The sequence below is a fragment of the Electrona antarctica genome (genome assembly GCF_951216825.1).
Source record: "Electrona antarctica genome assembly, chromosome: 13".
NCBI lineage: Eukaryota > Metazoa > Chordata > Actinopteri > Myctophiformes > Myctophidae > Electrona > Electrona antarctica.
Window position 1 is genome coordinate 21,867,055 of NC_136794.1, and position 27,556 is coordinate 21,894,610.

The window sequence follows — 27,556 nt, forward strand, 5'->3', positions numbered from 1 at the left end:
ACAAGCATTTAAATTAAGGTGACTGAGCACTGCTCTGCTTGTGGAATGTAACAGCTGAAGGTTGGTTGAGAGAGAAAATAACTAATTTACATAAAAAACTAGTGCTGATCTGAGGTCATATGGCAGTTTCTCGTCACATTATTGCAGTTCTGTTACTCTGCATATTAACACCATTTGGTTTTCTAACACTGAACAAATAGCCCTATGTGTGTTTGGTTGAGCAACATGAACCGACTAGCCTGTCATCTTCCCAGGACTTTTGTTAAAGTTGGCTAGTACCAAATGTGGCTTACCAGCATGCTTCTATAATACCCATATAAAACTGAACAGTGGGGTGCACAAAACATGATGGAAAATCACACTTTGTGCCAGTATTGGTGCAGCACTGAAAAAGACACAGTTGTTCAGCTCACAACAATATAGGCCCATAAGGCTTACAGCAGGTAAACTAGTCCCATGTCTGTAATCATCTTATAGGAGGTGCTTTATGAAAACTACTGGAATGCATTGTAAATGATGTGGGAACAACCCAGAGGTCCCAGACAGAGGACTGAAGGAGGCAGACCAGATTATAAACAATTTCATCTGCTCTCCACTTTCCATGCTTGGGCCTACTTGTATTTCACCTTTTGTTCTGTTGCCTGTGCTGTGCCATGTTGTCTGTGCTACAGAATGAGCCTAATGGGTAGCAAGAAACACAAAGATGGACTATATATACTACCCCGAGGCATTTTGAAAGATGGGGAGGTAGAGTAGAAAACTGAAACAGACGTTTTTCAACAGCTGCCAGACTCCAAGCCAACATCCGTTTCAACCATATGGTGGGGTTGGATAAACTAGAGATGCTGTTGCCTTTGTTCTTTTTTTTGTCCAGTCTATGCGTGGAGCTCTTTGATCTGAAAAGGGTTGAGCTATCTGTACTGGACAGGTATAATGAATTCAAGCAATGCTACGAGTAGGGCGCTAGGCAGACTGCATAATATCACCAAATCGTAAGTGTTAATATACTTAAATGCTATATACTGTAAATAGTTGACTGGAGGCCCCCAAAGGTCTATACTAGTCTAGGCCCCATCCCTTTTCCCTCTACACTAAATATCTTCACCAAAATAGCAGATCTACAAGCTCACAATGCGCCATGTGTCGCAGCGTGTCACATGTTGGAATGTGAACAATTCTGAGCTTGTAGATCTATTTTTGGTGAATGCACACCCCAAAATAGGAACGCTTGGGTTCATGTTGTTAACTCTGACAGTGTAACCAAATCGACCGGGTTACATTTGTATACTGGTAATTAAAATAGATACATTAACCACAGGATTTTACTGCGCAGGTATTGACTTTGCTGATCATCCCAAACATTGTTCTGTGTACAGATGGAAATGAGCTTCTAGCTAAATGTTTACATGATGTGTTCAATTGATTTAATTATTGTACATTCTTGTGTATTGTTTGGCCAAAATGGTCACAAACTATCTGTTTGTCTTAATGCCAAGAAAATACTTGATTTTTACATTGTAAACAAAACACGCTGACCCTAAGTTGCTGTGAAGCCTGTTCTGTTCACACGTGCCTTTGAGACCATCTGTGTGTGCAGCACAGAGGCCTTAGTTTGCAGCTCTATTTCAGAAACAGAGCAGTTGGTGGTCTTCAGAGTTGCAGACATGGTGGATTTGGCTGCCAATGACTGCCCATCCAAGCCATCTGAGGAGCTGAGAAAACACTGAAGACCCACTGCACAATCTTGCCTCACACAGAGAAGAGGTGGGGCCCTTCATTGCCTTCAACAATGTACTATAATCAGTACAATTGAGCTTATGTAGGCTGTGAAGCCATCCTATTAAATGCTATAAGGTTATGTAAGTTAGATGTTTAATAATACTGGTTGTTTAAAAGGGCAAGTTAACGATGACTTTGCTACATCAAAACGTGTTAGTTTCATGAAAAACTAGCTAAAATCTAATTGACAACTAAAGAAGCTGCAATTGCCATAAAACACTTTTGCCTCGTGAGGGCGCTATAGACCTTTGAGCCAAGTTTATATCAACAGTGCACTGTGTGGTCAGTGCCCGGGGGATTCGAGGCGAATACAATTAATCCAGTTTATGTGTCGTATAGTTTAATCTAGTGTATGCGCCCGCCGGCCTTGGATAATGTTGTATTTATTTCAGAGAGGTTACAATATTTTTCCGTAATGTATAATTGGTCGTTTGGTATCGTAATTGTTGTGGTTAGTTATGTGACCACAAAGAGACAAAGCAGTAACACAAAAGGCCTGTATTGTACATCCTTGGACTGGAGTGAGTCCTGTCCTTTCACACATAGGCGCGCAGGACGCGGGGAGGGGAGGGGGTGGCTGTATTCCCCAGCCTTGTGTGTGTGTGTGTGTGTGTGTGTGTGTGTGTGTTGATGGGCGTGCACGGCGCATGCATGGAGGGGGGGCAAGTTGTGGTTCCCCAAGCCCCCAAGTGTGTGTGTGTGTGTGTGTGTGTGTGTGTGTGTGTGTGTGTGCGCGCGCGCGCGCGTGCGTGCGTGCATGCGTGTGTGTGTGTGTGTTTTGGGCCGGCGCTCCCTTCCAGTCCCAGATGACCTCATGAAGTTTAGTCAGGAAGGAGGAGCCCCGGCATCGTCCAGCACCTTGGGTTCATCAAGGGATTCATGTGGAGATAAGCGTCGGGGAAAGTTTTAGTTTACTTTCTTGGATATCCATGAAATTTATCAGGTAAGACATTTACTTGTTCATTATTCACAGTTGTATCGACATACTCGCCTCTGTCGCCTTATCTTCTTTTGGTCTTGTCCGCCGGGCTTCACAGTGTAAAAAGTAGAGGAAACTCGTTAAAGAATTCCGCCTACAGACTCCAGAGTGTAACGAAGAGAGGAATGTTGAGACATGTCTATCGAGGAAGCGAAAATCACTGTCTGACAGCAGCGGTCACTGTTACTATTTTCTGCATTGTACGTGTACAATTATTATAGAGAGTCGGGTGTCGCGTTATCAGTTATAAAAACGTGTCAACTTCCAGAGTTTTTCCAGTTACTGTTAATTTGCTCTGAGTGTACAACTGTAAACAAAATATGACTTACATTTGTAAACTCCCGAGAGTTCAAAATGGATACATTGCCATTTGCCAATGGATACATTGCCACTTAATGCTGTTACTGTGTAGCTTTACTAGCTTATATACCAAGGGATGTGTTTCTTTTAAAGCCACAATGCGTCCAAATAGTTATAATAAAAGTTTTGTGAAGACTGCATTGGTCTTCAAAATGTCCTGCATTGGCCTCATAATTGTCTGCTTCCAGACTGCCAATCATCTGGTAGGCAGGGGTGCTGTATTGGGGTGGGGAGTCGTGGTAGTGAAATGTTATCTGTATAAACATGCCATTGTTGAATGCCATTGTTGAATAGTCTACATGTGTCAAGCTTGTTGCTTCCTTTTGTAACATTCAAAACAATGAATAGGCTTCACTCAAGAACTTTGATGACAAATTCTACTGACCGTGGGGGTAACATCCTGCTCCATAAAGAAAAGTTTATTACACTTTTAAACGATACAGTCTTTTTGAAGCCTAAATTAGGCTGTATTTCCAGATTAGATGGATAGTGGTGGTTTTGAAATCAGGCTGGGCCCTGGGTCCAGGCTAACCTACTATAATCATGTGCGCCCACAGGATTTAGTCATTGCAATTTGACCAATGTTTACATAAGATGCTTTAATACTTAATTACAGTATTGTGATGGCTACATTGAAAGCCTCTCTACCCCTGGAAGTCTTTACCTGACACACTGCCCCAATCACTTGTCTGAATCAGGATACTGGCTGAGTGTCTTGTCTTCATATGTTTACCTGTCCTACACGTATGCTGTGTTTACATGTTCAGCCCATCCTCAGCTTCAGATGGAACCTATTTTGCTGTGCAGACAAACATGTTTTTGGATGCTAGCAAGTTGCAACGTTACATTCCTAACAAATCTATGCTGCTTATGGTACCATTATCACAGATTAATGTGCTTATCATGTGCCAAAGCATATGGCTACTTATAGTCGTATCAGCTGCAATGATGTAAGAAGTTGACATTGCTCAGCACTCATCCATTGAAGTGACACTGCAGGGCAGGCATGTTGGCCTTAATGGTTCCCAGCCTTTTTCTTTTGCCAGTTGGCCAGTAACAGGTGCTGCTGCCGGCTTGAGAGTCTGAGTCATATTGTTATGGCTGAAGAGTGAGTCTCATTGGAGCCAATGACCTGACAGCCAGCCCTCACACAGTGTTGGTGATGGATATGTTCTACATCTGACTACTGTCACTCAAGGAAGACAGTCAGTACCTGTAGCATGGAAGACAGGTTAAGAAGAGAAGTGTATAGTTCAGTTTAGGATTGTCATCAGCATAAATTGATGTAAATCAGGCTTTCTTTTTGAATATGTAGATGGTATTGTTTTCAAAGTAAAGACATTATGCCCGGATGGTGGTAACATAAGCTGACCATTTTTCAGAGGATCTCTCGGCTACCAGAAGCTTACCAACCTCTGTTACTTGGAAGTAGAGAATTGATGATGTTCCGCATAACACTCAACGAGGCTGTTGGAAAAGGAGACCAAATGTATTTAATAATAAGTGGTTTTCCTGCATCATTGCTGAGCCATTTTCATGTCATCGTTGTCAGAGTGGTTTTAGGGTACTGTTGTGAAACGGTTTAATAACAGAAGCAGAAGTAATTGGCCCCCAGCTCTTGGAAATGGAACAAAGCAATGACTTGTTATGCACTGTTATGTGTGTGTGTCTCTCTCTCTCTCTCTCACACACACACACACACACACACACACACACACACACACACACACACACACACACACACACACACACACACACACACAGACTACTGAAATAACAATACTGATCACAATAACCTGACATGGCTTCAGTTGAAAGAAAGGGAATATATTTTAACCATATCTGGTCTAGTTCACTACCACAAGTGCTTGTATCAGGAGAGAGGACATACTTGGAGCTCCCAAAACTCCAAAATGACTAGATGCTACTCATCATGCCTTACAACCATGTACTTTGCTTCTTAGCAGTGGCTGTTTTTGTTGCCAGATCATACACATTAACCGGTGTCTAGCCTGTTGGCTATGTTGCATTGTGTAATTGCATTAGTGCCGTTTTCTCAAGGGATCAAGACCGTCTCTGTATCAAAATACTTGCCTTACCATTTAATTGCCCTGGTTCACCCCCAGGCCATCTATTAAAATGTAACAGAATGATAGCCATGCATATTGAGTTCCATTTGTATTTGGGTGTGGATTTGAGGCTACGTTCCGCATGTGTGCAGTGCTTGAGTACAGACTACTGCTAAGTACAAACAATGCTGCTATATACCTGCTATACCCTGTGAAACGTAGAGCGACCTCATTAGCTCCAATGAGAAAATAGAGTTTAGCAGCACTCCAGTTATTTTGACCTGCCAAAGATGTTTTATGATTACCCACATACACAGTTTAATTAACCTATTCTCAGCCCAATGAGGCATTCCGCTGAACTGACGCGGCAATAATTCATTCACGAAAACCACTCCGTTTTTGCAACAATGTGTGTATATGTGTTGGAAGTGTGTGTGCTTGGCGCTTGCTTGTCCTTGTTTATGCATTTGATTGACACATATGTATTTTAGAAATACCTTTTCATAGCGGCTGCCATTGATTAACATTTTTTGTTGGGCCTTTTGAGAGCCTGGAGAGCTGCAGACGTCAGAGCTTGGAACTTGTGTTTATGTTTATTCAACTTTCAGCATGATCACAGGTTTTAGACAGAGGTGCCATTAAAAACACTGAATTATTTTGCCGATCACAAATGTAAAACTTCAAATCCAAATGGTGTAAAACTCAAATCTAAAATCCACTATCATTTAAAAGTCTGCACATATATGGATTGGTGATTTTCTGTATCTCTCAGTTCTGCATGATGGGGTGTCCAGGTCGTCTCTATTTCTAGTTTGACGTCCAGAGATCTCTTTTCCTGAGGGGAGGTAGCCAGTTCCTGAAGTTAGATTTGAACAGATTTGAACAGGATCTGTCCCGATAAAACCTGCACATGTGGAGGCTGGGCTCAAATGTAAAAAAAAAAAAAATACAAATAAATGCTAGCAGGATTCACTATACAATTCTGATAACTGCTCACCAACTCTGATGTAACCTATGAGTTAAAAGTGACACTGAGTGTGTGCAGTGCACTCATCCTAATTAGTTCTCATTGGAGCCACATTTTCTTCTTAGGTTGTCGATTAGACATATCTAAACCTAAGTTGTTTGTACTTTTTGGTTGCCTAGTCTTCCTCTTCCATACTTGGCTGTCATTGCTATGCTGTCAAAAGAACACTTTCTATGAATGAATTTGCCTGTAATGCAATGGTTCTCAAACGGTTTGGGCTCAGGGCAGCCATTACATATTATTTTCATCCTCGGCACACTACATTTTACTGTTATTTTTGTTGTTATTGTTATTTGACTACTTTGGCATTTAGCATAACAGTATTATAGGCTCTACTATACCCTTTTGTACAAGTCTAATGACTAATATTATTATTATTATAAGATGATCATGGTGACCACAACTGTGACAAGCAAAGGGTCACACTCAGAATGACAGGATCAAAGTTTATTTTATTTCTCCGTTTCATCTCTGACAAAGGCTGGAAAGCTGAAATGTTTGTTAACGGTACGAGATGTAATTACACTAACCGGCGGTATCATTGTTGAAGGTTAGCTGTCTTGCGCATGTGCCTGTATACTAGTATATTTTATGTTTTCCATTGACGGAAACTAAGCGGTACTGATCAATTCTCCAGTGTTTGAAAATGAGAGCTAGGCTAATAATAAACCTGTACCCTGGCGTTGAGTGGTGGTGAGCCCTTATCTGTAAACTGTCTGGACTGAACACCTGTGGAATGTTTACCGGCCAGAACCCTGGAGTGATTTACTGGTTATGCAGTATGCACATCTGCTTTGAAAATAGTCAACGGGTTCAAGACCCCATGTTGCCGGCGGAGTCCTATGATTTTATGACTTGACTTTTTCCCCAAGTCTGTTTTCTCTTGTTAAGATAACTCATTCAAAGACCCTACCGTCTGACCTACAAATCCCAGTGTAAGAAAAACTGTTTTCAAAAACTTCCTGTAGACTTTGAACCATGCCTGTTAATGTTTTACCCCTAGTCAAATAGTAGACTACTGGGCTGCAAAACATTGACTTGTGTCCAAAATATGTACAACACATTCAAATACTCTATTACTTTATTTGTCATATACTCATACTGTATATGGATGAGCTGTATGCTATGATCCTATGCCCAAGTTAATTATTCAAATATAGATTATGATTATCAGAATACTTGGCATAAGACATCAATACCATTCAGTTAGGAGCAAATGAGTAGACTCTTCCAATGAGTTATTGTAGCTAACCTGTTGTCAAGGAGTCTGACGTCATAGATGAGAGGATGTAATTGTTGTCTAGTCTGGTAAGGAGGATTATAAGACTCCCTGATTATCAAGGAAAGACAATAATGTATTAATAGACCCAGACAAGTTGAGATAGAAAGAGGCTGGGGCTCATGAGAATTTATAAGGCAGACCTACTGTGTATTTAAACTCATAACCTCACTCACTTGATAATGGTGTTTTTCTTTGGAGCTAAATATATCAACACATGAGCTTGTGTCGCATGTTGATTTAATAGGTGTGAAATAGGCATGGGAGGTGTTTAATGGGTGAAGGATGAGCAATGTCTTGTCTGATTCCGACTTTCTCAGGGATAGACAATTATGTCAGTCACTTTCCACAGCCTCGGGTACAACTGTAAATTCAGAGTAATGGTTGTCTCTCTCAAACATGCCTCAACGTTGAAAAGCTCCCGGGTAACCCTGGTGGAGTAAAAGACAATGTTGCTCTTGCTCACATCAGAACTGCTGAGCCAGCAAGTTCAGCAACACTGTTTAGCCTAATTTACTACATTTATTTTGAAAATCAGTTATTTATGTGGTAGGCTATATTACATATTGTTCTTGTGGTGGCAAAAATGTAATAAAATCACAGCTAAGCTAAGTAATAAGTATGACGTCTTTTTAAGAAATTGGGCCCCTGTAATCGGTCATTTTAATTTTCTGATATGAGAATGTGTTTGAGAGCAGTAGTTTAGGTAGGAACCAAAATTCTCTAAGGCGGAATTCTCTACTAGTCGTTCGTTTCCGCCCGGACATATTTGCGGTCCGCACATGCATCAGCCAATGAGAAAACCATCTGGCCTAGAGGACTACTGGACTACCTTGCACATCGATTATAGATTCGGCTTGCTATTCGGCCTAATTTAGAAATTAGAGTCTGGAATGATGTATCACTGTCAATGTCATCTCTTTTCATATCTTTTGAATAGCAGTCATTCTCCCATGGTCACTACTGTACTCGCTAATTAGCAGCTCAGACATATTATCTGTGTGTATCTATAATGTGAATATTCAGCCTTGATGAGAAACTAGGTTACTTTGCCCCAAGTTAAGGAATCTACCTGGGATTGAATGACCTCATTTTGCCTCTAGGGTAAAGGTGAATAAGCACACATGTCTAATGTGTGAGAATGACAACCTGTTTCCCTAATCTTAGACAGATCTGAGTTTATGTAAATACCGCTCAAAGCTTTTTTGTTAGATGTGCCCAAACTACATGGATGAGCAATCAGTGGTGTTTATATAGAGTTCATGGTGATCAAATGCCACATCAGTCACCTGATTTTAATGAATACAGAATGGCATTATTAACACTCCCAGGATTAGGTGCCTGGGTCCACACACACATTAAGAATGAATGCAATCATGGCACTTTAATGTGGTTTGGGAAAAGAATGTCAGCCATATGGAATATTCTAATTAAGAACCCTGACGGGTAAAGCAGAATTTTGGCATGAAGAGGTACTCTCTTTCGATGGTCTGATGCGCACAGTTAGCTATAGTATTATAACGGAAAAGTAAAACATTGGCCTTTACTACTGGAGACTGGGAGAAAATCATTAAGCACAAGAGTACAGCCTTTTTTGCTCAGTTAAACATTAGGGCCTACAGTCTGTGCCTTATATGGACGACGGTGTCTTAGAGAGAGAGTATAAAAGTGAGTCTGGTTATAAAACCGGGACTACCTTTTTTGCAGAGCCTGGGTTACGATGGGCGCTGATGGGACGCTTGTTGTACAGCGCCTGCTACAACTAGTAGGGTGGGGTTATATAACCTCACAAAAACTATGCCTAAACCTAACCCTAACCTCACAAAAACTATGCCTAAACCTAACCTCAGTAAAACTATGCCTAAACCTAATCCTAACCTCACAAAAACTATGCCTAAACCTAACCTCAGTAAAACTATGCCTAAACCTAACCCTAACCTCACAAAAACTATGCCTAAACCTAACCTCAGTAAAACTATGCCTAAACCTAACCCTAACCTCACAAAAACTATGCCTAAACCTAACCTCAGTAAAACTATGCCTAAACCTAACGCTAACCTGTAAAACAAGCGCCGCCTCAGCGACCATCAACACCCAGGCTCTGAAAAAAAGACTCTCCCTAAACGTCTATTCATTGCCTACATTTGTAAACAACATGACCGTGTACAATGGCTGAGACATTGTTACTCCATACCTGCTCCTCCACTCGAGCCATGTTGTTCGCTAAATTCCCATTGTTTCATTGAGCTCTTAGTCATGGGCAGGCCTCTCTTATGAATGGACCACAAAAGAATGGATGTTGTTAACCTGTCAAAAGTTCATGGGAGAAATCTTTTTCATCTTTGCCATCTCTTCAAATTAGAACTCATCAGGCATTCTTTGTGTGATTCTGGCTATGCTTATTAAACAAAACTTGAAGGTCGGGCCCTGGCGTGAATCTCGATGTCGCTATGACAACAGTGTAGAAATTTGAGAGCAATCATTCATGCAGAATCGGTTGGTCGCCAGGGCTGTTACTAGGCAAGACAGAGAGACAAGAAAGTGGGGAGGGGGAGGGGGGGTGGGGGGCTGTAAGCGCTTCCCAGCTATCGCGGACAAGTGGTGAAGTCAGACGATGTTGAAGGTTGCTGTCCCTATTGTTTGCCATTCGACAGAGGACAAAGCAGCTTCTAAGTCTCCCAACCGCCAATATATGTTTGTGTGTGTGTGAAACTCTTCACTGCCAGAGGCAATCAGGAGAAACAATCCCATTTCCGTTCTATATATAGTCAGGGTTCTCAGATGACAGCTGTATAGCTACATGGCCCCATTAACCGCATGTCACGTCCTGCATTGTGCAGGTGAGGCTCTTTTTTTCTCTTCAACCTGTATGGATTTGAACTCCATCAACTGATGGAAGACCCGTTGATAACCTGAGCACCCCCCCCCCCAGTATCCAATTTCTCTCAGCTGAAAGAGCACTTTCACTTCTGGGTCACAGGTCATACTATCATAGACTGGAATAATCTCCTTTCTATTGTTACAGCAGAGGTACCGGTCATCATGGTTCTAAAGGTGGACACAGGCCAAGTTGAACAACATGGGGATGTGTCTCGTGACCCATTTGTTGTATTGTGGTCTTTGGCACCGTATGGAATGGAACACATCCTATTTATTTCAGTTATTTTCTCTATTTAGAAGCATGAATGCAGTGTGCCCTGTTGCTCTTCTCCGCTGCGGGGGGGACCTATTACTTTCTCTGGGATCTCTCGCTGAGCAAACGTGAATATTGAGCGCCTGCTCTCTGTCTATTTAAGCAGTGTGTCCACAAAGCTCTGTCAGCTTCACTGCGACTTTGGCTGCTCTGTTCCAATATGAAGAGGCCCCTCCGAAGGGGGACTTCTTGCATTGAAGCAAATACCCAAACTCGACTTGGATGCCACGGAATGGACATGCTCTGGGTCTTGATGCCTCTCCTGCCACATGCAACGGAATGGACATGATCTGGGTCTTGATGCCTCTCCTGCCACATGCAACGCAGGCCATAACTTATCTCTGAAGAGAGTTTCTCGCAAAGGTCACTATTATAATCCCCACCACGACTTATCGCTGTTTGATGTTGATTTTGCCCCTTTCTTCTGGTAAGAGCCACACGTTGATTTCATTAGCCTAACTTTCTTAGGATCAGATGTCCAGGGGAGCTCAGAGGGTAAGGAATAGCCCCTGCTGCATGCCTCTCTCATCCACCTCCAACAGAAGTAGCCTGAATAGCCCCTGCTGCATGCCTCTCTCATCCACCTCCAACAGAAGTAGCCTGAATAGCCCCTGCTGCATGCCTCTCTCATCCACCTCCAACAGAAGTAGAATAGCCCCTGCTGCATGCCTCTCTCATCCACCTCCAACAGAAGTAGCCTGAATAGCCCCTGCTGCATGCCTCTCTCATCCACCTCCAACAGAAGTAGAATAGCCCCTGCTGCATGCCTCTCTCATCCACCTCCAACAGAAGTAGCCTGAATAGCCCCTGCTGCATGCCTCTCTCATCCACCTCCAACAGAAGTAGCCTGAATAGCCCCTGCTGCATGCCTCTCTGTCTCATCCACCTCCAACAGAAGTAGCCTGAAGCTCAGGATGCATCCAAATACTTTGCCCATATGTGTTCTTCAAATATGTCAACCCTGGCTGCGTAAATAAAAGGCTTGATTGGGGAAACTCCAACTAAAATGTTAAGCCTGCATGGCAGGTGTGCATGTCTCTGTTTGACGTGGTCTGTGATGAATTCCAGCGTGGTACATTTTGCTCTTAAGTGTGCCGGCACAATACCATACAAAGGAATGTGTGGATCACTGATTGTAAACACGTGCTGTTCGCTTTCCTTTACAGAATAAGGCTGTTGGGTAGGACAAAGAATTGATATGAACATAATATTGAGCCATGAGAAATATTATAGTTATATTATAAGTACAGTAGTAGTATTTAAATTCTTCTCAACTACTTTAGATTTCTGACATCAAATCATACTTCTAACAGCGTCACTCATTTCCGCCATGAACACTCTTTTAGATGTGGTGGTTTAGGAAGATTGGATAAAAGAGGAAATGGGCAGAGATATCAATGTCTAGGATCAACGTTCCAAATTACATGAAAGCTGAAACTTAAAAATGATCTATACAGGCAAGCTTGGCTGGCCAAGGCTGTCATATCCATCATTGCCTCAATGCCTTCTTCCACTGTCATTGTGAAGTCTTATTGAAAATGGATAGGGATAAAAGTATTGAATTTCATTCAGATAAAGACTCTGGGCAGGTGGGCATACTCTATACAAGAGATTATGCATATCTCAGAAAGTAAGTGTGCGTGTGTGCGCGCGCATGTGTGTGTGTGTGTGTGTGCACTGTGCAATGTGCAGGGGAGTGAGGGCAGGAATTTGTCATGTTGGCTTTTGGAATAATGGGTAAGGCGTTTCTCATTTCCTATGGGTTAACACGGGCTGTGTTTATTGTTGCTGTGGTGATGAGCAGCGAGCTCCCACACAGCAGGCGAACTGGACACACCATTACGCCTGACCAGGCCAATGTGCTACACTGGGTGATTTGAGAAGACACTGTAGGATCCTCCTGTATGGCTTTGGTTAGTAGCCTATAATTATAGGCTACTTTGTTGAATAACCATGTCGTATGACAAAAGCTGTAGAAACTAGAACATATTGATTGAATCACATTTTAAGTTAGCCTAAATGACAAATTAGCCTGATGACAAATTAGACTGATGATTCCTAAGTAGGATTTACTCATGGCACATTTAATTGATGACTGTTTGTCCTGACTGTCCTCATATTGTGTTTAGAAGTGGTTGCCAGATGGTAAGCGACTAAGCGTTACACATCCTTGTTATCTATGAGCAGACCCAAACAAATACATAAAAATCAAGTGATAGTTGGTTTTGGAAATACATATTGAATATTATACGGACAATCTTCATTTCAGTCTACAGTTTTAAACTATTGAGAGAGTTACAACACATTCAATTCCCATTGAATTTAATTGAATTTACGTCATATGTGGACAAGCAAATCGTCTATTTTCGTCCTACACAAAGATTAAATTCCCATTGACAATGAATGGAGAACGTCATAAGAGCGCCCCTCACTTCACACACGGGTGTGATTTTTAGAATATAAATTATTTATTAATTCCAGAGGGGAAATAAAAACAAGAAATCAAATTACACAGTCATATATACAGTATCAGCTCGCAGCAAGCTAAACCCCTTATTAAGATAACAGGGTAGGTGGTGTAACATTTTGTCCAAAATGTAAAACAAATAAAATATTTGGGAAATGTTTTTAAGTAAAGTATATGATTAGAACATGATTAACATTCGACAATTAAAGTCTAATATTTCGACAATTGCTACAAAACCTGTATATCCACAGGGTGCACAAGTTGAAGGATAAAATTAAGTCTGATAATGATGTAAGGTGCATGTTCACATTATTACTTAAGTTACATGACAAACGTTTCGGCTATCCAGCCTTATCCCATTCTGGGCGGGAACCCCTTTTGGTGTCACCGCACTGACGAAGTGTGACCATTTCCTTGCCATTGTTCACTAATTTCGCCATTAAACATATTAAGCTTACAAGATGCCTTGAAGCAAACTAAACTTGCAATCATGAGTATTAATCATACCACCCTGCCTTTACATACTCTCATATTTCTTTCATGTACTGTAACTGTTACTTTTAGAATGTACTTATATGTGTTTTGTTGTAGTACTGTATTGTGTGTTGTACAATGTATACTAGTACACCCATTTTAATAAGCTGCCCAGTGTCCAGGGAGGGACTATAGATTCAAATGTATTAGAAACGCATTCAAATTGTGACTCTGCTCATCTTTCTTAACGTGTGGAGCCGATTCAAGGAGTGCTGTCGTCTTTTGTTTGATTCTGGATGTGTTCGAGAGTTGAAAGTTGATCTGTCAGCTAGAAATGCGATCCTAGGCTGGTATACTGGCCAGAGCTGTGCAGAGGAAGTGGTTTCTGTGCACCACTGCAGAGATGCATGGAAAGAGGGATGGGCCTGAGTTTGAAACAGTGCGACTGTACAAAGTGCTGAGCCGCATCAGGATGACTGTAGTCTATTGTGTTGGATACGCTCGAACGTAGCTCTAATCTGCTCTTTTGTGCTGTCATTAGCAGTCGTCTTCCTGTCTTGTGAAAGGGGGATTGAAATGCCACAGTGTTTACAATTGATGTTGTACATTGCAGAGGAGAGAGGATATGGCACGGGACAGAGTGGAATGCACTGTAAACTGTAAAATTGTCTGTCGATAATCTTGGCTAGATTTAATTTATGTGTAATTTATTCTCTTAACCACTTTCAATCAGATGTTCCCCCTTACCCATTTATTTGGGCATGTAGACACAGACTTATAAATCCTTTTCAGAAATAGCACATCATGTTGTGAGCTAGTAGATCAGGCCCGGCCTATCATCTATGTGACTATTTAGAGAACCCTTGTAAATGAAATGAACTGTGCAGATGGTTGAGTTATCATACTCGCCGCATGACACAAGAGGCTTCTTTTGTAGAGATACTGCCTTGAGTACAGTAGGTTGCATAGTACTTCATGAATAACCCAATAATATTTAATGAAGAGGGAATGCACTGTGAATTGTCCATCGGGCAACCTGATAGCAAACTCCACTTGTCTAAATGTTTTATTTACTTATCACCGGCAGTCGTACAACCGTTATATTTACTCAAGTAAGCTTGAGATCTTGAGTCTACCTTATCTTCCTCACCATCACAGGTGTGTGGGTATGTGAGCTATAGATTCAACTTAATTAATTCATGTGATGATTTATTTCATAGCCTTAAAACGTTATCATCGCCTGAGTTCAGCTATAGAGAGAATCAAGTGAGGTACTCACTGGACTATTTTACCTTACGTCTGATTTCTGTGTTCAAGGCACATGCGTGCACATATTCAATATTCATCAGGGACATTCTTCACTTTTACTCCTGATCTACACCTGCAGTCGTAGCTTCACCATGTTTCATCTATGAACATCAAGGACGGAACGGATCAATAGCCTCTCCCCCAGCCCTAGCAGTGAGGTCTAAATATTAGACTCTAGTCGACTCAACTCTGTTGATGCCAGAGGACTGTGTGGTTTTACGAGTGTTGTTAATGGGCACTGACCTTGCTAACCGGAAGCCTGGTTTCTGGGGCTCAAGCCCCAGTGCATTGCTGTGCTTTGTTTGTGTGATGGGACGCCCTTATTTGGTCTTACCCATTCCCTCCGTTTGTATTATTGCGATGCATTGCAACAACCTGAGTGAGTTGAGGTGGTCTGAAATAGAAAAGTTCCAGGCAGGGTGCCTGGTGACCCAGTCAGTTAGACACAATGCTCCTTGTGAGTTGAGAGAACCTGAGTTTTGAATTGAACTTGCATCATGTCTTGCATGTTAACCTGTCTCTGACGAGTCTGACCACAGTTTGTCTCTATACTGGACTATCTAACAAAGCAAAAAATGACAAGAAAAATAACTGGTTCCAAGCAATTCATTGTCTAGTACTACATATTTATTTCTTACTTGAGGTGATAGCTCTGTTAGCCGAGTGGCTTTCATACTTAGTGTGACATAACATTGCTAAGTAAACAAATGAAGGCAGGCAAAATTAGGCTAGGCTTTAGAGTTTGACTTCACTTTTTACGGTGTGTTGATCCTGAGGGTTCTGCCAGTGTAATGCCAGCTTTATAAGAAACTGGAAGAAGTGGTCAGAAATGTCCCAAGTTCATCCTGTAGCATTAATTAGATGTGGAATTCAGGGAATCCGACAGAGTGTTTTCCTGCATAACAAGATAGCAGAACTTGTCGTTCTGTTTAAATATTGGCGCATTCTTTCCACGCCACCCCTCCGCTGATGACCTGCAGGATTGGGAGTGCTGTGGGAAAACTCCCAGCCGGGTGCCAGGAGGGGAAAATGAAATGCAGGGGACATGTTGTCGTCGACATGCAACCTCTGGGGATTCTGCCTGCTCTGACGTGTCCCCTTTGAGCAGAAAATGACTGCTTATTTATTTTCCTTTCTATTTTTTTGCAGAGGGAGTTAAGTTATATTCGCATGAGTCAGTTTCTGACATCGAGTAACCTCCACCATTGAACTGTTGAGTGAGAATGGATGGTTTCTCACTGTCTCTGCCTGGCTGCGAGTGATTGAACACGTCTGTGTTTCTTGCAGGGGAGCTGGCGAGAGGATTCCAGGAATCTCACCATGTTCAAGGCCGTGCTGAAGAAGAACAGAGATGGAGGGAAGGGGAGCAAGAAGGAAGCAGGTATGTGAGAGAGGAGGAGACAAACGAGTTCACTTTGGGGTCGCTGGGAAACAAAAAAAAACCTCATCACTCCTGCCCACACGCACAATCCCTCACAGCGACACACAATGTTCTCAGATCCTTTCCTTTTGTGTTTGTGTACACAAAGGCAAATAATGGGCAGCATGTTTATAATTTCTTCTTGACCTTTTATATGTCCCCTGAAGAACTTCTTGTGGAACCAGTCCTTTGTCAAGATAATGTGATGCGCAAAGTGAGTTGAAGTAAGCTAACGCTAGCTAAAGAGACACCTGGGATGAAAACGTACAAACTCTGCAACATCTGTCACGCTCACTTGGTAAACATGCCATCACCTAAGCCAACATTCGTGGCAAGAGGCCTGAACATATATGGTCAATAAACCTGTGTCAATGCCGCTGTGCTTGACAAGGTTTCTCCTGGTGAGCAGTTTGTTTAGTATTAAACTACAAAATTCCCATGCACATTGCACACAAAGTATAATGGGGCAATGGTAACCACACCCTGGTGATAAAGTAAATATGACATAGGTTTTTCACACAGTACAGTAAACAAGAATATAATGGTAAAGTAGATGGAATGGCACATGCTAAAGACAATTAAATAGAATAGAAAGGAAAGGACTGACTTTTACATGTCAGTGCCATCTTAATCCTCCATCTTTTTTCCTGAATGCGTTCGGAAGCCATATTGGTATCTAGCAGTGCAGTACCATCAATCTGACATCACAGAAGTTTGTTTTGGCTGCTTATACCGGGCCCTCTGTAGGACTTTCCGTCTGCCGTGACTTAACTTGAGTCATCCCCACCAGAAAATTGCTGACTTCTCTCCTTTACATACAATGGCTTCCTCTGATAGTCCGCCCTGCCATAACAGACGGGATCATGTGTGCTAATTGTACGTCCACCAGCCTAAACTTGCCTTCCCACCTAATGTACTACTGGTAGCAGCAGATAATCTGCTCTCAATCAGGTGGTCGGTACAGTTGTTGAACTTCTCACAGATCTGCTCTTGCCAGCTTTGTCCAGGGGCTGTTTCACAGAAAACTCCCTCTCTTTTTTTAAGATACCATTTCAATCAGGCCATGACTTGTTTCACTCCACAGTATACGGGGTGGGTGCAAATACAATTCAGTGGGAAAGAGGTCTGGCTTGCCTTCCCATTTGGGAAACTGCATTGCTAGCTTATCTGTCTACACGTGCACACTGCACGCACGCACACACGCATCACACACACACACACACACACACACACACACACACACACACACACACACACACACACACACACACTACTGCCCTACCTCATGTCTGTCTTTATGACAAGCCTCTGCTGACAGACCCGTAGCTGCCCCTGATCTCTATGAGGAATTTAACATCTTCCTTGACTTGTGATGTAATATAGAAATGAATCATAGATAGATTAGCAGTCCCTTCACCCCTGACCCCCCCCCCACACACACACACACACACACACACACACACACACACACACACACACACACACACACACACACACACACACACACACACTAATATAACTCCAACATATCTGTGTTGCGTTAGCAGTTTGTATTGCAGGTTGACTCTGTGTATTGTTCCCCATTGAGCTGTTGGAACCTGTCTAGCATGAATCACTCTGAGATCACAGCATCACCGTGTAGTTACGTTGGTCACCCGCCCATACTGTATGCTTGCTATTGCTATAGACAAAGGTTAGTCATCAGCACATACTGTATGCTAAGAGTACAAACGTACACATGCAGGGGTTGCTGTGGAGGATGGTGGGGGAATCCATACCCCTGCTTTTGGAATCTCTCCCGGTCATTCATTCATTAATTTTAAGCTTACAATGCATGGCGTTTTGACATATTGCATTGCTGTTTTTGTATGACAAAATTATAGGATACGTGGTTAGGAAAATGTATGCTTACAAATCGAACCCTGTAAACATGCTTTAGTAGTCTCTCAGAAGTTACGGCAAGCACGAGGGTTGCACATCAGGGAGTTTATGGTGGACCACACAACTCCTTGTTCCCGGCCCCTCACCCAGTTGAATCCCATCCATCAAGCCCAAGCAGGTCTTTCTCCCTTTCTCATGCTGGGACAATAAAACCCGGCCACTCCTACTCCTCTCTGTCATTCAGGGAACCTTTGACAGATAGAATGCTCTAGAGATGGGATTTCCATTGGTCGTTGGTAACAATTGTTCCTAGAGAGTTAACAAGTGTATAACACTGTATCTCTGATCTCTCTTTAGAAGCGTTAATATTCTAACGGATGCATGATGCAGTCAGAAATGAGAACAGAATATCGCAGTTATGATCAATCTGCACGGAGGCAGCATAGATTCAGAGGAAATAAGGAATTTTGTCGGCCCGTAAACCAGGAAGTGAATGGCTGTGCGTGCATCAGAACAGGTCCGGGAGGGGCTGAGCAAGGCGTTGCCTAGCAACGGCCGCTGTCAAAAAATGGATTTTAGCACTCCCGTTTTATATTGATAAAAATGACCTTAAGACGTGTCCACACGTCACAGGCACCCTGTTTAAAGTATTTACCAAGGGCATTTGCACATATTGTAACTGGAATGTGTCTACAACGTTGCATCATGATGAGCTTGTAGAGCTGCTATTTCTGCTATTTCTTTTAGATTTTTTTCTTTTAGAAAAATGTGTTCTATAATGATATGCCCTTATTAGGCGCACCAGTTTAAAAATGCTAAGGAACAGTGGGCACTGGGAAGCCACAGAGCAGTCAGTGCCTGACTGCTCGGGTTTCAGCTCCAGCTCTTAAGGTCAGTCAATGCCTTGCCCAAGGGCCGTGGCAGCAGTATGTCGTGGGAGGGAAGCGAACCCACAGGAACACAGGGAGAACATGCAAACATCACACAGAATCAAGTTCAATTTCAGTTTGCTTGTTGTTAGTAACAGCAGAGACCTGCTAGGGGAAAGGCATTGTTAATGAAACTGCGTACATCATAGTTAATTCTCCCTGAGAAATGATGTGACCATATTGCACATAAAATATTCACTGCACCTTCTGTTGGTCCTGAATAAAGATTTCATTAAATGTTATTTTTGGATAGAAATGGGTACATTTTCACGTTATTTTTGTTGAGAAATACTGCCATACTGAGCAATACTGCCGCGCAATGAAGTATAAAACGCTTAAGGGATCAAGTCCTCATAAAATCTACTCTGCAATATGTAATGGAAATTGGTTAGAGGAAAGACCTTGATAATGGTATAATTGCATGATAGCTCAGCATATGTTGCTCATAACATGGTGGCTACGAGCTGGAGGCAGCTTTAAAGGAGACGGGGAAACTTGGCCTTCATGCCAGATACCACCACAGTCATTAGCTTGCCCCTGAGATCCCCACATCACCAAGACCCACAAACACACACCATTTGCTAATTTAGTCTTTCTCCATTCTTTGCTCCTAATTCCTCCTCCACTCTGACGGTCTCCTCCTAGTCCAAATCTGTAAGGAATCTGTTTGGAAATGGCCCTTTTAATCCTTTTTAAGTACACTTTTTCTTTTTTAATAGCCCAGCATTCCGGAAGTGGTATACTAGTTTGCTTGAGACCTGCTGGCTTTGATGTGAACAGTCTTAGAAAGGTCACATTGCCAGCAGGCTTCACTGATATTAATGGATTTCAGGCTCAAGGCACAGGGCGCTCAGAGGATTATATATCGTAAAAAAGAAAAATAATAAACTAGTGTGGTGTAATTGGTATTCTCTTTGAGGATACAGCTTCCTCTGGTTTTATTGAGCGTTTCACCTATTAGCTCTTGTTAATTCTCAGCAATGTCTCGCTTGGAGTTCGCTTGCAAACATTTGAGACAGCAGACTGCTTTCATTACATGGCAGGTCTGTCTTTTTACACTGTAGTTTATTTAAACGTGCTTGTTTTGAGGACACAACGAATATCAGTGCCCTTAGAAAAATGTGAAGCACGTCAGAGTTCAGGGTAAGGTTTTACAGCCAGCCGTATTATATTTCATGTTGATATTTCACCTTTGCTACTAGTGCCAAATACATTTTTCTCAATCATGGCATGCATAGACTTTTGACAGCCTGTGAAATACTTCCCATCCCCTGCTTTTGTCATCAGTCACAGAAAGGAGGCCTTAGTTGCGTCTTGGGAGATATCAGTCACGGAAAGGAGGCCTTAGTTGCGTCTTGGGATATATGTTAATCCATATATTTCCAGGGCCTGGCTCTGATGTATCGAAGATTTTTATGCATTTTATGAGTTGGAAATTGAGGGAGGCTAAACTATAGGCTTTATCTTGTCTCTGGTAGACTTGAAACAGATTAAATGAGTCTAATGTTTTTATTTTTTTCAAAGATTTAGCACTATGTCTTGGGGGAGAGCTTCCCTTTGCCTTCCTTCCTCTTACAGCTTTTGCTTTCTTCCTTTGCTGAATGGCCCTCGCAGCATTCCTGTGATGTCTCTGTATCTAGCTTGGCCTGGGCACCTACCCTTTTGAGAAAAAGTTTACCTTTCACTCGGTGCAGCAGATGTCCTGGGAGCATCGCCAGTTTAAAACCCATTAAAACCGGGTAGGCATCTGTGCCATTTTAGATTTCTTTGGCTATTAAAAAATCGTGCAACATTTCTGCAAATCTTAGAATTATACTAATATATATTAATTGTATAAAATCTTTAACTCAAATCTGGTTAAAATTTTAATTTTGTTCAACATAACAACATATTTTCAGATGCGGGTCTGGCCAAATACATCATTTTGGGGGTCCTTGACATGAAAACATTTTGAGCACCACTGATCTAGCAACACAAGTATTTCTTAAAACCTTTAGGATTTGGAAGACATTGTAGGCTCGGCCTCGGGTCTTATGGGTTCAAGTAGAAATGTCCTTGTGAAAACATCACACACAAGGCACAGACAACTTGTGTGGCTGAGTGAGATGTGTGGGCTGCCCGACGCCTCCTGAAGCTTTCTGACTCTTGCTAGCTACTCTGTTGGCCAGGCAGTCTGCGGCAGCTGCCAGACAAAGTTGTCCGTCTTTGTGGGTGACCCAGTGTTAATCACACTGACGTGGATTGCTTCTTATGCTTACGCTTAAGAGGCCAACAACGGCTTCAGCTGTTCACCCACCCTCCCGATCCAAAACAACCTCCACGCACACACACACACACACACACACACACACACACACACACACACACACACACACACACACCACTACTGCCAGTTGGCGGGGCTTCTTAGAACTTGTTTGTCGGTATGGAGACAGAAGCCATGCACCTGGTCAAACGGGAAGCATCAGTACTGTCGCTAGCCTGTCAACACGACAGGGGATCAGCTGCACCATCCTGCTTTAAATACAGCTCATAACAATGAATCCATTATGATAATACTTGGCCCAACGTGCAGTGACGGCATTCATATTTCACATTAGCCACGAGTGTCTGTGACAAAGGAAGGAGGCGTAATCATTCCAGCATGAGAGAGACAAAAAGGAAGATGTCATCTTCCCACTGACAGGTTTAAATGATGTGGATGACTGGAGCTCATCTGATAACACTCGGGCATGTGCACATGCAACCGCCCTATAGTGGCTTCCTCTGAAGTTACTGTGATCTCATCAAATACAGCATTGCATCCAAATGAAGAGTGAACACACAGCCACATTGCCCTTTCCATCAAAGATCTTCCACAGCGGGGAATGGCTTTGCTCTTTAGACCAAAAACCCATCAATATAAACCACATTTAATTGAGAAACGGCTGGAGATAAGTAAACTCAGACAAGAATGTGGTGCTTTATTGTGTGTACTGCCTATATAGAATTTTAATTCTCTAATCTTGCGTTTGGGTAATGTTCGATAAAGGATGCCCTCATTTAGTTTCAGAAGGTGAAAGACTTAAAAGAATATTAACAACTTAGTGTGCATGACGTCTGACTGACTGACTGACTGACTGAGAGACTGTTAAAGCCTACACTGTTGTCTCAGCTGTCCCAGGACGGCTGGTATGCTATGCTCTCTCAACAATTTCTCCGTTTCTGGGTGTTGTCATGTGAAACCTTGATTTGGTTCCAAGGATCAGACAGCAGAGGTAATTGATTCAAAGTTTTTGTTTGTACTGAAGGTCGTCTGCTTGATAATGTCAAGTCGTTTTTTGTTATAGCCCAATATCACAAATGATGTCCCAAAGGGCTGCACATAAAGACAGAACAATATGAAAGTCTCAGAATGACTGTACTGGTTTCTCCGCCCTGGAGAAGTTTGGAGTAGGACCCCACAGCCTCAGGCTGTACTACAACAGCTCAGTTGAAAGTGTTCTATCGCAGGGGTAGCAACCTTAGGCACCAGGGGTAGGCAACCTTATGCACCAGGGGTAGGCAACCTTATGCACCAGGGGTAGGCAACCTTAGGCACCAGGGGTAGGCAACCTTAGGCACCAGGGGTAGGCAACCTTATGCACCAGGGGTAGGCAACCTTAGGCACCAGGGGTAGGCAACCTTAGGCACCAGGGGTAGGCAACCTTAGGCACCAGGGGTAGGCAACCTTATGCACCAGGGGTAGGCAACCTTATGCACCAGGGGTAGGCAACCTTAGGCACCAGGGGTAGGCAACCTTAGGCACCAGGGGTAGGCAACCTTAGGCACCAGGGGTAGGCAACCTTAGGCACCAGGGGTAGGCAACCTTAGGCACCAGTGTTCTATCGCAGGGGTAGGCAACCATAGGCACCAGGGGTAGGCAACCTTAGGCACCAGGGGTAGGCAACCTTATGCACCAGGGGTAGGCAACCTTATGCACCAGGGGTAGGCAACCTTAGGCACCAGGGGTAGGCAACCTTAGGCACCAGGGGTAGGCAACCTTATGCACCAGGGGTAGGCCACCTTAGGCACCAGGGGTAGGCAACCTTAGGCACCAGGGGTAGGCAACCTTAGGCACCAGGGGTAGGCAACCTTATGCACCAGGGGTAGGCAACCTTAGGCACCAGGGGTAGGCAACCTTAGGCACCAGGGGTAGGCAACCTTAGGCACCAGGGGTAGGCAACCTTAGGCACCAGGGGTAGGCAACCTTAGGCACCAGGGGTAGGCAACCTTAGGCACCAGGGGTAGGCAACCTTAGGCACCAGTGTTCTATCGCAGGGGTAGGCAACCTTAGGCACCAGGGGTAGGCAACCTTAGGCACCAGGGGTAGGCAACCTTAGGCACCAGTGTTCTATCGCAGGGGTAGGCAACCTTAGGCACCAGGGGTAGGCAACCTTAGGCACCAGTGCCAACATTGGCACAAAAGAGGGTGATCACTGGCAAGTGTGTGAGAGAGTATTTTTGGTTTTAAATAAACTATTTAAAAAAACGAGTCAAATCCCTCACATTTGTGTGTAAATTACAACCTGCATTCCACATTCATTAAAACTGAACTCTGTTATTGCCCTGAGTATAATGATCATTATAACAACGGGCAAAAGCTGCTGAAGGACATATACGTACGTATGCTGTTTGTGGACTACTGCTCAGCATTCAACACCATAATCCCAGCAAAACTTTACACAAAGCTCAGAGACATCATCACTTCTCATTCCCTGACCCTCAACACTGGGGCACCCCAGGGATGTGTGCTGAACCCTCTCCTCTACTCCCTGTACACGTATGACAGCACAGCCACACATGACTCCAACACCATCATAAAGTATGCGGACGACACAACAGTGATAGGTTGAATCGTCAACAATGATGAGTCTGACTACAGAGATGAGATCCACTCACTGGCACTCTGGTGCTGGGAGAACAACCTCATCAGGTTCATGAACAGCTTCCACTTGCTACAGTCAGACTGCTGAACAAGGCATGATCACCACCTGTCGTCAGGCTGGCCTGGGACTCTTCCTCTTGAACCTATGTGGATTATATCAATTCAATTCAAAGGAGCTTTATTGGCATGAGAAAACAAACGTTTACATTGCCAAAGCAAGTACAATACAATAAAATCAGTTGAAAATGGGGAAAGTACTGTATATACAGTTGAAGGGGGTACAGCATTTTGTAAACAGAGCTATGTCACATTGCATCGTTATGTTATAACGGGGTATAAAGCTTTTTTTGAAACAAATAGCAGCAATTCTTTGCAGTCACTTTGGGACAAATGGCAGCATTTTATTCTCAGGACTATTTAAATAGTATACAGGAAAAACTCAGATTTAAGATCTGTTTAAAGCAGGGGTGCCCAAAAGGTAGATTGTGATCTACCAGTAGATCACAAAGGGTGTGCAGGTAGATCACATGACATGGCCCTAAAAATACATCATTTAAATATATTTCTTTAAATGGCATCTGCCACTTGAATTACGTTGACTTGAGTGATTAACATCAAAAGGGGACTGTCAGCTGAAACCCACAAAGCACTCTGTTTTCAATAGTGTTGCGCACAAACGTCAGTAGCATTACGAAGTTACTGTATATACAAGAAAACCATTCCAATTCCATCACCCCCCCCCTCTTGTTTTCAGCAATGGAATAATACTTTTTTGATGGGTAGATCTTGTTGAGCGGGTCATTTTGAAAGTAGCTCTCAAGTCAAAAAAGCGTGGGCACCCCTGGTTTAAAGGTAGTAGCTCTGTTTACATGTGCAAGGTCCAGCGGTCTACTTGGTACAGATAGTAGTCCTTAGGGTGGTTGTATTCCATTGGCTATCCTTCTTTTGTCACAACGGTTCACTGCCGTGTTTGCACATTGTTGTATTTCTCCCAATAGGTATGGGAGTTTTTTGTCATTGGTCATAGTTTCAAACTCACGTTGTGTGTGTGTGTGTGTGTGTGTGTGTGTGTGTGTGTGTGTGTGTGTGTGTGTGTGTGTGTGTGTGTGTGTGTGTGTGTGTGTGTGTGTGTGTGTGTGTGTGTGTGTGTGTGTGTGTGTGTGTGTGTGTGTGTGTGTGTGTGTGTGTGTGTGTGTGTGTGTGTGTGTGTGTAATCTGTGGGAAGTATGTGTCTCTAATCTCTTGGTATATATATCATTGACATTGAGACAGGGGGCTCGGTAGGAGAATTGTATTTATTTTGTGGATGGTTAAGAGACCAGTGTTATAGTCTAGTAGTAGTATATGGTGTAGGTGTAACTAGCTGTGATAAGTAGGACTGAGCAAGGTTGTATATTATTTTATAAATTAACAGTAGAATCCTGAAGTTGGATCTGGTGTGTATAGAGAGCCAATTAAGGAAATGAGCACAGGCGTGATCTGGCTGACTGAAATTCTTCCATAATTTGGAAATATCATGATGATGATGATAAAGTACGTTCAACTTTCACGTGTGGGTCTGTGCCTTTTGAATGAACAAAGGTATGACTGCAGAACAGCACAGTTGGACATTGCATAGATTCCTTATTGTCTCCACCAGGCCGAAGGCATGGGGAGAGAGTATGTTTTGCACTCCGTCCGTGTGTGTGTGTGTGAGAGTGTGTCGGTCCGTCCGTCCGTTCGTCTGTTAACATGGTTCGTCTGTTAACACGGTCTCTGCCAAATTTTGCACGCACACTCCCTGTATGCGAACGATGAACCTCTGCCCCATATTTTCCAGAACGGCCTGTTATAGCGCCACCAGGAGGCCGACTTTAAAAGAACACATTCTTTGCTATTACTCCTCCAGGTTCTGTCCAAAAATCCCGCAAATCGTTACACACTATCTCTATACTCATGTGTTCAAGACGGATCTGTCCGATATTTCATATTCCATCATAATTGGCTAACATTGGCTTTCAAAGTTTGCAGGATTGGCCCGTTTTGAACAAAAAGCCTCAAATCATGAACGCAGCGTGCAATTTATGTGAAATCTTTCACAGACTTTCCTACTAGGCTGAGGAATATATCCCACCCTTTTCACATTGGCCTGTTATAGTGCCACCAACAGGTGGATTTTAGCAAAACACATTTTTGGAACAAAATGCCTCAAATCATCCAATTGCCATCCAAGGCGTAAGAAGAAATGGCACCCTTTTCACATTGGTCAATTATAGCGCCACCAGGAGGCCACATCCTGACCTGCCCTGGTGGAGATCTGTGCCCCGAGGGGCACTTTATCTAGTTTCCTTCTGTGTTTTCCATATTCCCTTTTTGTCCCCTTTTTTTTCTTTCAACTATCTGCAGGGGTTTAACGTGAGGATTCTTTATTGTTGCAGAAGACTTTCCTCAATAAACAGAAACAGCAGATGGTTTCACTATTGTTTGTCTAAACGAACACCACACAATTCAAATAAATACAGTTGATTGGGTTGGTTATCCAAGCACAAATGTAAATTGTATTTATTATTTTAAAGGTGACGATAGATGTCAACACAGCATATGTTCCTTTAAAAGATAATTGCACTAAAGTCTTATCTCAAACTTGGCGACAACTTTTTGGGATTTCTGCTTTCTGACATTTATAGCAGTAGAAACACAAACGTGTCATCTTGGTCGCTCAGTGAGATTAACCCAACCACTTCCCATGGGCATAAATGACAATCTTTGATCTTTGCTGAGCGTTAGTTCAATATGTATATCCCATTTGGGGAAAGCACCATCATTGAAATACCAAACCACCCAGCAGGTTTTCTTTTCCCCTGAAAGGTCCTCCTGACTTCTGAAAGCCATAAGTCTTCTTCATGTGTGTTGACACTTTAAAGGTTCAGCAGGACGGCATTCCCTCCTGATTAGCTAATGAAGTGCCTGGCGTTACTGATGCATGACATGAGTTTCTCTGAGGCATTTTATTTCAAGGATGAAGCATCGAGGTAGAGTGGCGGTGCCGATTGCATTTGAGTCACTCATGATTTGAGTTTAAGGTAAAACCTCTTTTTCAGACACGGGGATGGACCATCCCATCTAGAATGGTGGTCTGAGGTGATGGACCATCCCATCTCGAATGGTGGTCTGAAGCTGTTTTCTAGGCATTGAGAATAGAGTTGGGCGATACGGACAAAATCAAATGTCACAATATATTTGTCTGGAGACCGATATAACATCGTATTGTGATAATATTGTATTCGTATTGTGTTGTTTTTTTTGTAATTTGTTTTCTTCACACAATAGAAAATGCAAGCTCAAAACATCAAACCCCACATCAAATATTAAGATATCCAAAATCCCTGCCTACTTTAGGGTGACACGTTGCAGATCAGGTATTTTCACTATTGTTATAAGTAAGGGATAATATCTGGCTAGGTGGTCATTGTCGGGAGATAATTCAGTTTTTTGCTGAGGTGGTT

The 27,556-nt window shown here is 42.8% G+C and overlaps 1 protein-coding gene across 4 annotated transcripts in view; it reads left to right on the forward strand.

The window, feature by feature from the left end:
• Positions 1-2,489: 2,489 nt before the first annotated feature.
• The window catches only part of LOC306935277 (protein TANC1-like), a gene marked incomplete at its 3' end in the record, with an annotated part of 154,030 nt that continues 128,963 nt past the window's right edge, over positions 2,490-27,556 (forward strand). For 2 of the 4 annotated variants that reach the window (XM_079518247.1, XM_079518246.1), the window contains exons 1-2: positions 2,494-2,722; positions 16,223-16,316. In XM_079518247.1, coding sequence (XP_079374373.1) covers positions 16,256-16,316 — 61 coding nt within the window. In that variant the 5' untranslated portion in view covers positions 2,494-2,722; positions 16,223-16,255. Of the gene's footprint in view, positions 2,723-16,222; positions 16,317-27,556 lie in introns of all 4 variants that reach the window. The other 2 variants (XM_079518248.1, XM_079518245.1) reach the window with 2 other exon arrangements.